This window comes from Bactrocera latifrons, unplaced genomic scaffold (assembly GCF_001853355.1).
Source record: "Bactrocera latifrons isolate USDA-ARS-PBARC rearing strain unplaced genomic scaffold, ASM185335v1 scaffold_38, whole genome shotgun sequence".
NCBI lineage: Eukaryota > Metazoa > Arthropoda > Insecta > Diptera > Tephritidae > Bactrocera > Bactrocera latifrons.
In genome coordinates this window covers 1132700-1146634 of record NW_017537023.1, presented here as the reverse complement: position 1 = coordinate 1146634, position 13935 = coordinate 1132700, and the positions used below count along the sequence as shown (strand labels likewise).

Genomic DNA, 13935 nt, shown 5'->3' with positions numbered 1-13935 from the left:
GAATGGACCACCTAAGACGCAGCCGCGGTCAACATTTAAATGAAATTATCTTCAAAAAGTAAATGTCATGAACCAATCTAACGTTTCAAATAAAGAACCGATGAGATTTTGCAAATTTTATGCGTTTTTTTTTTTTAAAAAGTTATCAAGCTCTTAAAAAATCACCCGATAGATTCTCATCTGTTCTGAGCAATTTGTTCAATATGCGTACCAAGCTACCTCTTGGTCGTTCCTCGCTGCCTGCCCCTGATTCGCTGTAGAGACTATTGACTTTGCCGGTTCATCTACTTTTTCGTTGCCGAACGTTGCCACAAATTATGGACAAGTGAAGTTGACCTGTCAGTGAGCTTAAAGCCTTCCTACATATTTTAATTATGCTGGAATTAATTTTTGGGGACAAGGCTAGCAACGCCGCATGGCTAACTATGTATATTATAGCTTTCCGTATTTTCCCATAGTTATTCAATAGAGCTCCTTAGATTTTCCCTATGCTTATTACTTCCACTTGGAAGTTACTAGCTGAGTTTGGTAGCCGGATAAAGCAAAAGATATCAAGATGATTGGAATCTACAGCGGTCCCTACTCCGACGTCTATTTTGGAACCGTTTGTATAGTTAGCTACAGAAGTAAAGTCTCAAAGTTTGACAAGAATTTAAAACTGAAACTTCAAAAGTTCGAATGCTAACTTTTAAGTACAAATTTCCCTACCGCTTTCTCATCCGTTTTTTATTCCAAAAAGAGTACGAACTTCAGTTGAGTTGTGAAAGAAAGCGAATTGCGAAAATTTCAATTAAACGTGCTGGGAGTGATTTTTTATTAAACCATTAATTGCATGCCAATTGCACGTAACCGTGACACATTAAGTACCTACGCATAACAACAACAATGAAGGGAAAGAAATAAAGGCAAAGGAAGAAATAAAAATTGTATTGAGTTGACAAGACGGAAAATGGGCGAATAGTGAAATGAAAAGGCGCGAAAGAGAACAAAGCGAAACGGAGAGAAAGAGGCAAAAACGGGATATATGTATGTTTGTAAACACGCGTACACATATTTTTAATGAACAGTGTGCAGCCAAGGTGAACATATATTTAAAGTGTTTCAGAAAAGTGTGCGTGTAAATGAGAGAAATATGCAATCAAGCAGGTTTATATGTATGTCTCTTTTATTTATATGTATGTGTATATTATGTATATATGTATATATATATATATATATATGCATATACTTTTGACTGATTTAACTTCATGCGTGTCGCATGAAAATGCAAAAACTAGATGAGAATGTGGCACAAAACGAGAAAAACAAGCAGCGCGGAGTTCAAAAAAAACGCTCTTCACAACGCAATATTGTCACAAAGCAGCGATACAATGTAACGTTATAGCTTTTAAATTTCTTGCATTGCTTTTGTTGCATAAACATATGGCACGTGTGCGTGTAAATGTGTGCGTGCATGCGTTTATTCCGCTTTCGCGCATGGCGGAAAATTCAATTTACACATTTTTTCGCTCGTTGAACCCTGGCGTCACAGTGACGAGCTGAAATGCATACACACGCACACACATACACAAATTACCACGTACCTATAAATAGAAGCAATTTGCCTGCTGCAAACAGTTGTAACTGGGAATACTGATGAAAGGCATTTTTACAGGCAAAAGGAAGCAAGAGCTTGATTGCGAGAATTGGCTATTAAGTGCTTGGGGGCTGGATTCGAACCACTAACTAAAATAGGAATGAAATTATTAACGACTTCAATCGCGCTGATAACTGACTAATTCATACCTAAAATTAAAACTCGTGATCTCGGCGACATTTGGTTACAATAAAAATTTCGCCTCAATCAATGGATTTATTGAGAGAACACTTCGTTGAGTCACACGGCCAACAATTGTAAAAGATAATCTTCAAAAAACACATTTTTTTGGAATAATAAAAAACATTCTTCGATAAATTTGATGTTTTTTTTTTTTTTTTTTTTTTTTTTTTTTTTTTTTTTTTTTTTTTTTTTTTTTTTTTTTTTTTTTTTTTTTTTTTTTTTTTTAATTGAGCAATCTTTATAAATATTCTGCTTCAATTATACATAAGCTGTCTTCAAAAGTAGCAAGTTATTTCATAAAGAACACTACTATAAGGCTTTAGGGAGAATAAGAATACTGATGTTATATACACAGATTTTAGTAAAGCTTTTGATAAAGTAAACCACTCAWWKCTTYTGAATAAACTTGATCTTCTTGGTTTTCAACCAATATTTCTAAAATGGGTTGCTTCTTATCTTAGTAATGGAATTCAACAAGTCATATTTAACGATACTCTTTCCGACATAATCAGTGTTCCTTCAGGTGTTCCTCAAGGTAGCCATCTTGGTCCAATTCTCTTCTTGTTATTTATTAACCTGTTGTTAAGTTTTCAAACGTTTTGTTATATGCTGACGATGTAAAACTTTTTAAATCATTCACCTCAAATAGTGAAAGATGTCAGTTGCAAACAGACTTAAATAAAATAGTTTCTTGGTTTGATAGAAATGACTTGCCATTGAATCTTAAAAAATGTAAAACGATGTGCTTTTCACGTAGATCTGTAGACCCTACTTCATGCGTAATACAAAACTTACGGCTGGAGCAAGTATGCAGTTTTGTTGACTTGGGAGTAACTATGGGCCCCAAACTCAATTTTAATCTTCAAACATCTTCTTTTGTTAAACGTTGGTCTAAAGAATTTAGAGATCCGCTTACCACGAAAATTCTTTTTACACCTTTGGTGAGGCCTATATTGGAGTATGCTTCCGTGGTATGGAACCCTTGTTATCTAGTTCATTCTGAGAAAATAGAGTCCGTTCAAAAACAATTTTTACTTTTTGCCTTAAATCATTTACATTGGGTTTCCAGTTTAAATCTTCCCCCTTACACTAACCGTTTAAAACTTATAAATCTCCCTACACTCGCTAGTCGTAGGGAAATGCTTGGTATAATATTTCTTGTAAAACTCATCAATGGGTCAGTATGTAGCCCATCTCGCTTGTCTGATATTAATTTTAAAATTCCCGCTCGCTCTACCATACAGTTTAAACCTTTGCTTTTAAAATTTTCTAGAACAAGTTTCGAGTTAAACGAACCATTCCGCCGTATATGTCACGATTTCAATTCTCATTCCAGCACATTTGATCTAACAGATTCTCTCTTTACCATAAAAAAAAAAAATTTTATCTACTCTTAATAAGTAACATTTAAAAATTATAAACTTTAATCGAATTCTTAATTTTGGCTGTTGAAATTTTTGTTTCTCTAGCTGAGCAGCTTAAGATCGCAACGCTTAAAACTCTCTTGCCTTTTATGACTCGGCTAATTCCGCTCGTTCGCGGATTGCGTGCCGCGCGTCGGTTGGGCGGGAGGAGGGTAATCGTTGGGTATTATTATTATAATGGTCGGCAATAGATAAAAAATGTCATACCATACTTCTTTAGCAGGCTTAAAGGTTTTTTCCGCGATTATTATCAGTGTAATTAAAATTGGAGCTGAGTTTAGTTGGTTATTACATCGCTTCTCATGGTTTTACAGTTCCTAAATTGATGCCAGTTATATGCTATAAATATCCATTATCAGCGATTCGAAGAAATTACCACTTTTTTTTTTTAACTTGTATAAAATTTCAGATGGATGTCTCAAAAACTTAAGGACTTGTTCACGTATAGACAGACAGACCAGCAGATGGAGATGGGCATGACTAAATCGACTTAACTGCTCGCGTTGATCATTTAAATATAAACGTCTTGGGGTCTTCGACGCTTCGTTTTGGGTGATCTAAACATAAACTTAATACATACAGCATCTATCAATAAAAATTACATGATTTCTAGGCAAATGTGTGTAATTTTCAGCATGTTCAGTAAGGTTTGCCATTTCATCACGCCATGTTTCAATATTCCAAATAGTTTAAGTTTATTAAGTAAATTATCTTTCTCCGGTGACTACTGCTTTGTCTTTTTTCATCGGAAATTCCTGTCGTCTGAGGAGCTCTATTTTTGGCTTAATTGTTAGGTCTAAATCGACGCGGATGCTCAAGTGACTTTAAGTCTCGAGATTATTGTCTCTGTGCGTAGATCACCTAGAAGATAATATTTAGCGGAAAATACCAACAATTGCAGCCGAAATCCGGCACTGGGTCATCGAAAATTAGCGTAAACGAGGGTATCTCGTGTGCTCTTATCAAGCGCTGGTCGATGACGTGTTATTGTGCTACTGCAAGATCATTTCGGATTTCAGAAGAATGCAGAAGATTTACTGAACTACTACTTCCCCTTAGCGAAGTTCATTCTGCCGCAATGGTTGAGGCGCTTACACGACATTGTCCCATAGGCATTCATGCGATAAAGCTAAAAACCTTATCAGGTGCAAGTTGTCAAAACTGATAGTTGAGGTGGAAATATCCAGGTACTTTCTCCTCCAATGACCAAGGTTGGAACGCCTCGGCCATCCTACCTACGGCGAACCAGGAAACATGACATTAGCCACCTCACCACATGTATTTGTGATAGGCTCAAAGCGCTTTGTGGATTTGGACAGCGGACTAGCCTTCTAAGATGCTGAAGTAAGATTTACTATTCAGCTTTCGCTAGACATCTCGGTGACACAGTTTCTATATGAATATATATTTTGAGTCGATATCCGACAGACGTTTTGATCCATACCAAGGAGTTCTGGGCGCCAAAACGCACGGTAGCTAGAGCTCCAGAAAAAGTCCGCCAATTTACCAAACCTTTTGTAATCTATTCATGGGACCAAACTTGTAAGAGTATTTATAATATACACTAACTCGCTGTTTTTTATACCGAAGTTGCAATTACTTGCCATATGTAAGTTTAGCAAAACTGAAAGATCAAAGCAAGAAAACAAGGCTGGTTTAACCATATTTCATGAAACGAGATTCTTATTTAGAATTTTGTGCCATTATTTGATTCTCCTCCATAGTAATGAGTACTTGTTATAACTTAATTTTTGACTTGGTACTTCTTCTGCGACAGAAAGTCGGCTTTGTCTTGAAGGCAACAACAATTACAGTAGATTGCAGAAGATTAACTTACAAGTTCCGAATTATTATGTTTTCTGAAGTCGTACGTAATTTTTATCTTGAAAACCACAAAAAAATCGTAACAGATCGCAGACCATCCTCCTAGAAACTTTAACTTTGAATGTATTCTGCGAAGAACTTTGTTTTGAAAAAGAGCATATTGGATTATGAAAGAGTTTCTCTCAGAAGAATCCACAGTATTTGTGATCTGAAACCGAAATTCGGTTTCTGAAAGGTAGCGAAATTTCTCACTAGACTGTCCCTTTCTTGACCATTGTAAATTTTATACTTCTCATTGATGAAGGAAACTGCAAAATGATGTGACCGCGTATTAATTTTGTTCCCCATTCAAGCTCCACTTCTACCGCAACCGTTTGTATCTAATTTCCAAGTTTAAACAATATTATTGGTAGAGTAACCTACTTGTTTTTGTTATCAGCAGGTAACAACAATAGCAACGCGATCTTTCCGCTATCCCCTGACGACACATTGGTTTATGACACCAATATCTACACTTAGGCGGCAATAAACAAAGTTTACCGAACCCTGTGGACAGGCTTCACATCCGCCTTTTTTAATGCAGTTGTGCACGTCTACACATGCATACACATGTATGCGTGTATGTGGAACCTCTTTATGGCTGTGCATGGGCAGAAAGCAATGCATATGTTTTCTCGCTGCTAATGACCGACATTTACGTGCAATTTCACTTAATTTAAATGATGCCGCTGGGCGTTCCATGGCGATGGCAATAATAATAACAACAACAACAACACACACACCCCTTGAGCAGGAAATGTCCAACGTCACGGATCATAAAAATCTGGCACATGCACATATACATATATGTATATGTATTTGTGTTTGTAGGCATAGTAGCTGGACAAAAGTCAAACTATTATGGGTCATAAGCTTATGAACGTTAGTAGGTACAAATAACCAACTTGCTTCAGCTTCGTTTCTAACGAGTTCAACCGCAGCCGACGGCCCTTTGGCGGCCGCGTCAGTGCAGAGCGCCTATGCAATGGCGAACTATCGATGCTAACGGATGTTTTATATATATATATATATATGTATATGTATATGTATATATATATGTATATGTACTATATAAAACAATAATGAATGCGTATATGAAAAATCAACAATAACAAAAACAAGGATAAACAAAAAAAACAACCAATGTGGCACATTTAATTGAGCGACAACAGCGTGTGTGGCAGGAACGACAGGCGTGTACATAACGGCGCAGCGGCAATGAACGTTGTCAACACGCGTTGAACGACAACTTTATTTCTGCAACCGACGAAGACTAGCGATGGGGTGAGTCAAGGACGGCAGGTTGAATAAGAGAAATAAAGGTGAGATGACAGCAACGAGTGGGCCGAGGCTGTTATTAGCGGTTGACAGATGTTGTGAAAATGGCAATCATAACAACAACAACAAAAACATTTACAACAACAGTAATAATAATAATAATATAAAAATTTAAAAACAACAATTTTTATAAAACCTATAATGGTAACAACGACAGCAAAAAAAATTACAACAACAACAATTGCCAAAAACAACAATTGCCAATAATAACAATTTCCAAAACAACATGTAAAACCAGTGATTGCAAAAAAACAATAGCAATAAAAAAACAACAACGAAAATGTGTAACAACAATTCCAATAAAAGCTGTAGGTGCAACAAATTGTTAAAAAGACTTACAAACAACGACAGCAACAAAATAATAACAATAACAACAATTGCCAAAAACAACAACAAAAATTAAAAACAGCAATTCCAAAAAAAAAAATGCGAAAAAAAGTGCAACTAAAAAATTTAAAACAACAACAATTACTAAAAACAACAAAAAAGTTGTTATAGTTGCAACAAAAAACAACAACAACAAAAATGTGCAACAGCGACAACAATTTCCAAAAACAACAAAAAACAATTTTAAAGCGCTGAAGCGCGTCCTCTCACGCAACGCAACGTTTTGCTGTCATCGTTATTTACGCTTGCGGCTCCCTCATATCTTGCCACACAGTTCCCGCAACACAAACAAGTTTTGCCATTTTTCAGCTATCAACCAACATTTATGCGCCTGCCTGCATGAGTGGCATTGATGGCATGAATACATCTTTATATATGTATATACGCAAGTATGTGAGTATGTGTGTGTGCGCAACGACAGCGCTAAAAGTCGCACTGAGTGGTTGGGGGCTGCTACTTTCGTGGCAGCATTTACAAATTAAATATGAACACGCATACCAAAAAAATTTGCATTTACCGTTATAAGTGAGCCGCCATGCCTGGCAGCATTTTGATGCGTTGCACACAATTTGCTGCATAAAATTGATATTCATATTTATTACAGCCAATGCAAGCGAGCCGAATTTACCGCTATCGTAAACATAGGCTTTTGGGAATATTAACAGATGTCCGCAATGGTCAATGAGGGGTGGGGAGTGAGATGCTATTATGAATTTTAAGTGAATGAAAATAGGAAGCATTAATTACCATGTACTATGAGGACATTAGGGATCTGAAGGACTGTAGTGATCTCAGATAACTCAATGCGGCTGACGTTATAAAATTCTGCCAAAAAATTTTATTGAAAAATTTTCTGTTTTAAGTATTTCTTAAGGCACTTAAAAAAAAATTATATATTAATAACGAACTTAAATTCACCACTGCTATGGTGAATTTCTGTAAAAAGGTTGCAATTTAACTGCATATTTTAATATTTAGTTGTTGCAATTTGTAAAGATTTAGTGTAAGCTCATAAAAAGTCAAATGTGCTCTTCGCTTATTTGTGTAAGGGGCTTAATATATATTATTTACATAGGTCATAATTCAGTGAATATTGAAGATCAGTATAAAGATACAAAATTGAAGACATCAAAGAGCTAAAATTGTATGTGTTGATATATTAGTTTAATGTCAGCTCACCACATCTTAACTTCCCTACAGATAAGCCACCATGCACAAGTTGAACAAGCATAAACACCACCATACTCCCTTACTTTTGTAAAATCGATTTATTAACGCCAGAACTCCTAACACAACTGAATTTAACACACATTAAATTTTTTACCACACCTTAACAGTTTTTTATATATGGTATATTAGTCTAATGTCAACTCACCACATCTTGATTGGCCTACAGATAAACCAACATACATAAACCAAACAAGCACAAACTCACCACACTCCCTGTCAGTTCTAACAACGATATATTTTTTTAAAACACCTGAACTTTCCATATTTGTTCTATCACAATTTAATTCACCACAAAATATATTTTTTCACCACACCATAACTATTCATGCTTAACCTACCATAGTTCAACACACATGTGCCAATTTCGATATTGTCTAAAATATAATCAACGCCACACATCCAAATCGTGTTTATTGTAATCAATTCGTTGTGAGATAATATTAGTGTGAGCTCCTTCTTGAAGTAAGCTTTAACTCAGCTCTTAATTAAAGCAAGAAAGTTTTAATTTACTTCATCTTCTTTAAAGCGCTTGAAATTATAATACGTTTTTTTACCATACCTCAATGTATCACAATTTAACTCATCAAATTTGAACTCAACACACAAAAGTATGGCGCTTTTAATTATCAAAAAAAAAAAAAAAATTAGCAAAGCTAAGTTCACCACATTTAACACACCACAGTTGAATTCACCACACAAAAAACATCGCGCTGGAAATTATCAAAAAACAATTTCCAACATAGCTAAGTTCACCAAATTTAATACACCATAGTTGAAATTCCCAAAAAAAAAAGTTTAGCCGTTTACTGTGGTCTTTGACACCCAAAAATGTCCTTAATTGTGCACAGTTATTACTTCTACTGGTTTGTAAGAGTTGCGCTTAGCTTGACTTCTTATTCGAAGTAAACTTTCAGTCTACAGTAATTTTAATACAACATGCCAAAATACTTCAATACCCGTGATCAGTTCGGTATTTTCCTCTTCACTTTATGGAACTTTTACCCCGAAATCATTATAATTTTTTCACCATACCCAAATGAACCACATTTATCCCACCACTGTAGAGAGCAATATCTGACAGTGAGATGTTACCACTCTCAATTACATTTATAAACGAGTTTTATTTAAACTCACCATGGGCACTTCACACAATATAATAAGGATAACCAAAGATTAAACAGAGTACTTTCGAGATGAAATCGATTCACTATAAATTATCGGGACCAATTCTATCCAAACCAATATGAAATTATAAGTAAAACAACCTTACGACCTGCAGCTCCAGCGATATCGGGGTCTATACATTAAACCCCTGAAATAAGCCTTGAAGAAGCTCTATCGATACATTTGTGTGCTTCTTCTAATTACGCCATTATTATCTTATTTACTTGCAGTTTATCCACGCGTCGAAGTGGGACCACAAAATCCGCTGCGCATCGAACGTGATCACATCGCCAAATTGGAATGCAATGTCGATGCAAAGCCCAAAGTCTCCAACGTACGTTGGTCACGCAACGGGCAATATGTTAGTGCCACGCCTACGCACACTATCTATCGCGTAGGACGCCATCATGCGGGCAAATATACTTGCAACGCGGACAATGGGCTGGGCAAATCAGGCGAGAAAGACATAATACTTGATGTGCTCTTCCCACCCATTGTCGTTATCGAATCGAAGACACACGAGGCCGAAGAGGGCGAAACAGTTATGGTGCGTTGTAATGTCACCTCCAATCCACCGCCCATCACCATCGAATGGTTGAAGGAGGGAGCGCCGGATTTTCGCTTCACTGGCGAACTGCTCACTTTGGTAACAGTCCGCGCCGAACACGCCGGCAACTACATTTGTCGTGCTGTCAATCTGATGAACCCCTACAACTCGAAACGTATAGAAGGTGTTGGCAACTCCACGGTGGCGCTGTTGGTGCGCCACCGACCCGGGCAGGCCTACATAACACCGAATAAACCGATTGTGCATGTGGGCAACGGTGTTACGCTCAGTTGCTCAGCTAATCCGCCCGGTTGGCCAGTGCCGCAGTATCGCTGGTTTCGTGATGTGGACGGTGAGTTTAGCAATACACAAAAGATTTTGGCGCAAGGACCACAATACTCCATACCGAAGGCGCATCTCGGTAGCGAAGGCAAGTATCACTGTCATGCCGTTAATGAGTTGGGTATTGGTAAGATGGCTACGATTATACTCGAGGTACACCAGCCACCACAATTTCTCGCCAAACTACAACAACACATGACGCGACGTGTGGGCGATGTCGATTATGCGGTCACTTGCAGCGCCAAAGGTAAACCCACGCCCATTATACGTTGGATCAAGGATGGCACGGAGGTACTGCCAGGTCGTAAGATGTATGATATACGCACAACGCCCACCGAGGGTCAAGGTGGCGTCGTCACCGTGCAAAGCATACTGAAGTTCCGCGGCAAAGGGCGGCCAAATGGCAATCAGTTGGTGCCTGGTGATCGTGGTCTCTACACTTGTCTCTATGAGAATGAGGTGAACTCGGCCAACTCGAGCATGCATTTACGCATCGAACACGAGCCGATTGTTTTGCATCAGTATAATAAGGTGGCTTACGATGTGCGCGAGTCGGCGGAGGTTATGTGCAAGGTGCAAGCTTATCCGAAGCCAGAATTTCAATGGCAATTTGCAAATAATCCCTCGCCGCTTACAATGTCTTCGGATGGTCATTATGAAATTGCAATACGCACGGATAATAATGATGTCTATACCTCGATATTGCGCATAAACCATATCTCGCATTCCGATTATGGCGACTACACTTGTCGTGCTGTCAATCCACTCGACACAATACGCACGCAGATTAGACTGCAACCCAAGGGTGCACCGGAACGGCCCACCGCGCTCAAAGTAATGGAAATATCGCACAATTATGCCATACTCAGCTGGATACCGGGCTTCAATGGTGGCTTGTTGAGCACAAAATTCCTTGTCACTTATCGTCGGGTGGCAACTCCGCGCGAACAAACACTTTCCGACTGCGCCACACACACCTACACCACATCCATTGTGAGCAGTAGCAGCAGCAGTAGCGCCGCTGCGAGCTTTACCGCTGGCAGTAGTGCCGGCTCAGCAGATTGGCTAGAGTTCGATTGCTATCGTGAGAATCCCTGTAAAGTGATGCCGTTGGATCAATATCAAAGCTATATGTTTCGTGTGTATGCGTTGAATTCGAAAGGTAGTTCGGGCTACTCCAACGAAGTGTTGGCCACCACAAAAGTCAGTAAAATTCCGCCACCCTTGCATGTCACCTATGATCCCAACTCGCACGTTCTGGGTATCAATGTGGCGGCGACATGTCTGTCATTAATTGCAATAGTCGAATCATTGGTGAATCGCGAAACGCCAATGGCCACATGGGAGATTGTGGATACAGTGACATTACTACCGTCCGGCAGTGAGGCCACATTCAAAGAGGCAGTAATTAATCACATTCCACAAACGACACATTACAGCGCATCTGGCCGTACACTGGGCCATGCTGAGGACATAACGTTGGCGCTGGCGGAGACGGCGCAGGGACCTACGGTGCGTGTGAAATTGTGCCTACGCACCAATCACGACCATTGCGGACAGTATGCGAATGCGGAAAGTGAGTATAGCCAGTACAAAGTAGTGAATGAAGTTGATGTGAGTGTCCCAGACGTATTTAGTTTGAAGTATTGCTTCCTCTCGGCAGCGCCTTTACCGCGGTTTACATTGCTCTTTCATTTCAAAACTAGCTGATATATAGCCCATCATTGCAAATTCGACAGTTTTTGTTGGAAGCTACTTCAGTTGAAAAAAAAAATCTTATATTCACGTTTGCAGGATGAGGAATCACGAAAGCCGAGAATGCCTGTTATCCCTCTTTTTCGTGTAGCTTTGGCGGCACTATGCACCACATATCACACTTTTCATAATATCCCTAAAAGTTCTAAAACTAAACAGTCCAAATATCCCTCAACCTTGAAATAATGGCTGTAGAGTCCGCCAAACTTTGTTTCTACTTTGCTTACTGGTTGGCCATTCCAAAATAGATGCATGACAGTATCTTATAATATCCATGGCTCTGCTGACTATCATATTCAAACTGTCCTCCACTAAAGTCTGCTTCATTTCTTGTGTGGGATGGTGGGGGGTCTTTCCTATTCGAAAATTTTTGGACAGAATCCTATAGACCATAACAAAATAAATCTAAAAAGGGAATGAGGTTTGAATCATTTACCCTTTTGCGGGCAGAAAGACAACCACTAAATAGATGGGTTATGATAGTCTTCATTTCAGCTGACATTGGATTCTGCGCCTACGAAGTTAATGCATCCACTTTTTTTCCAAAATTGCCCTGAGCACAACCTGCTTTATATACAATATATTTTACATTCAATGTTTAGTTTTTCAACCGCTACCTGACTTCCATTTCTATTAATCTACTTAAGAAATGGGATTTACTATAAACGAGGGGGTTGGTGTTTTAGCAGACTATTTCGATGTATCCAAGTATTTCATTACCCAAAACTCTAAATACCAATAATATTCCTTAAGGTCCTTTTTATCATGACTGACCAAGTGCAGAGATCCACAGCTACCATACATGCATCCATATATGTAGAACAAACACTACTTCCTCACCTTTTTAGGTTAACCCTGAGTTCGCTTACACTTTGTAAAGTTCATGTTCACTCCAATGACACCATTACAACTTCACATTTTGCCAAACTCACCGCTAATTTTTTTTTTTCTTTTCTTCACACGTCACCATTCATCAATCGACTCCGCAAACATTTGGGCTGGATTTGAACGCAAATCACCGCAGTTGGCAAATCATATATGCCTGAGACATCAACGCTAACGACATCCGCTGTAATAGCCATAATCGTCTCGTCCATTGCATTCCTACTGCTCGTCGGACTCTTATTGCTCTTTTGTCACTGTCGACGCGTGGCATCCAAAAAGAAGAAGACCAACGCCAGCTCACCGGCCAAAGAATACGATCTCGACTCGGGTCGCCCATCTATAGTGGCGCAAACAAATCAAGCGCCACCACCCTATTATCCCACCGGTAGTCTGGATAGCAGCAAATCACTAGATTCGCATGCGATGGAGCTAACACTCACAGCCGTGCAGGATAACGAGGAACAACTGCATCAGCAGCAGCAACAGCAACACCAGAAATCCGCCGCCACTGTAGCGGGCATGACAGTCTATGGCTCGCAGAATGGTTATGGCTATCATGTCACATCGACGCTTGGCAGTGGTGGTGGCGGCGGCGGCGGCGGCAGCAGCATTGGCAGTGATGCGGATAGCTACCAAGTGACGCCATTAGCGCACTCGGCCATCGCGGGGCGCAACGAGTGTAAGTACCCAGTAGCATATAGTGTGTAAGTTTCCCTATGTGCAATGCACCAATTGACCACTTGTCCAAAGCACCCAGCTCCCATTGCATCATGAACATCTCACCCTCATTTGGCGTGCGTGTAAAGACAAAGCTCGCAAGGATTATGTTTGCATTCATAATTGTGCTGATGCGGCGTTCGCTCTTTCGTTGAATGTTTTCATGCGGCGTCGAATCGTAATCTCATTTCGGCAGTGGCCCAGCAAGACAGCGCAGCGCTGTTGGACCGTACAAAAGTAGTTAGCGGATGGAATTTGTACGGTTGGTCAGACAGCGTGCTGGCCACAGCGGGACGTCGGCGGGTGCGAGTGCACCAATGCAATTCTCAGCATAATGAGCGAAATGAAAATTGAAGTTGCCTTTGTAGTGAGACGTGTACGAGTTCGAGGCGTTTCACGCTAAATTGGCAAGTTGCATCCTTCACTATTTCAACTACTTTCAGTTCACGTTGCATGCGTGTGTG

At 39.4% G+C, this 13935-nt stretch overlaps 1 protein-coding gene across 1 annotated transcript in view; it reads left to right on the top strand.

Annotated features, from left to right (window-relative positions):
* Positions 1-13626, top strand: part of LOC108972108 (hemicentin-1) — a 126114-nt gene extending 112488 nt beyond the window's left edge. Inside the window, exons 5-8 of the mRNA XM_018938587.1 lie at positions 9456-11126; positions 11175-11690; positions 12894-13433; positions 13505-13626. Coding sequence (XP_018794132.1) covers positions 9456-11126; positions 11175-11690; positions 12894-13433; positions 13505-13626 — 2849 coding nt within the window. The remainder of the gene's footprint in view (positions 1-9455; positions 11127-11174; positions 11691-12893; positions 13434-13504) is intronic.
* Positions 13627-13935: the final 309 nt, after the last annotated feature.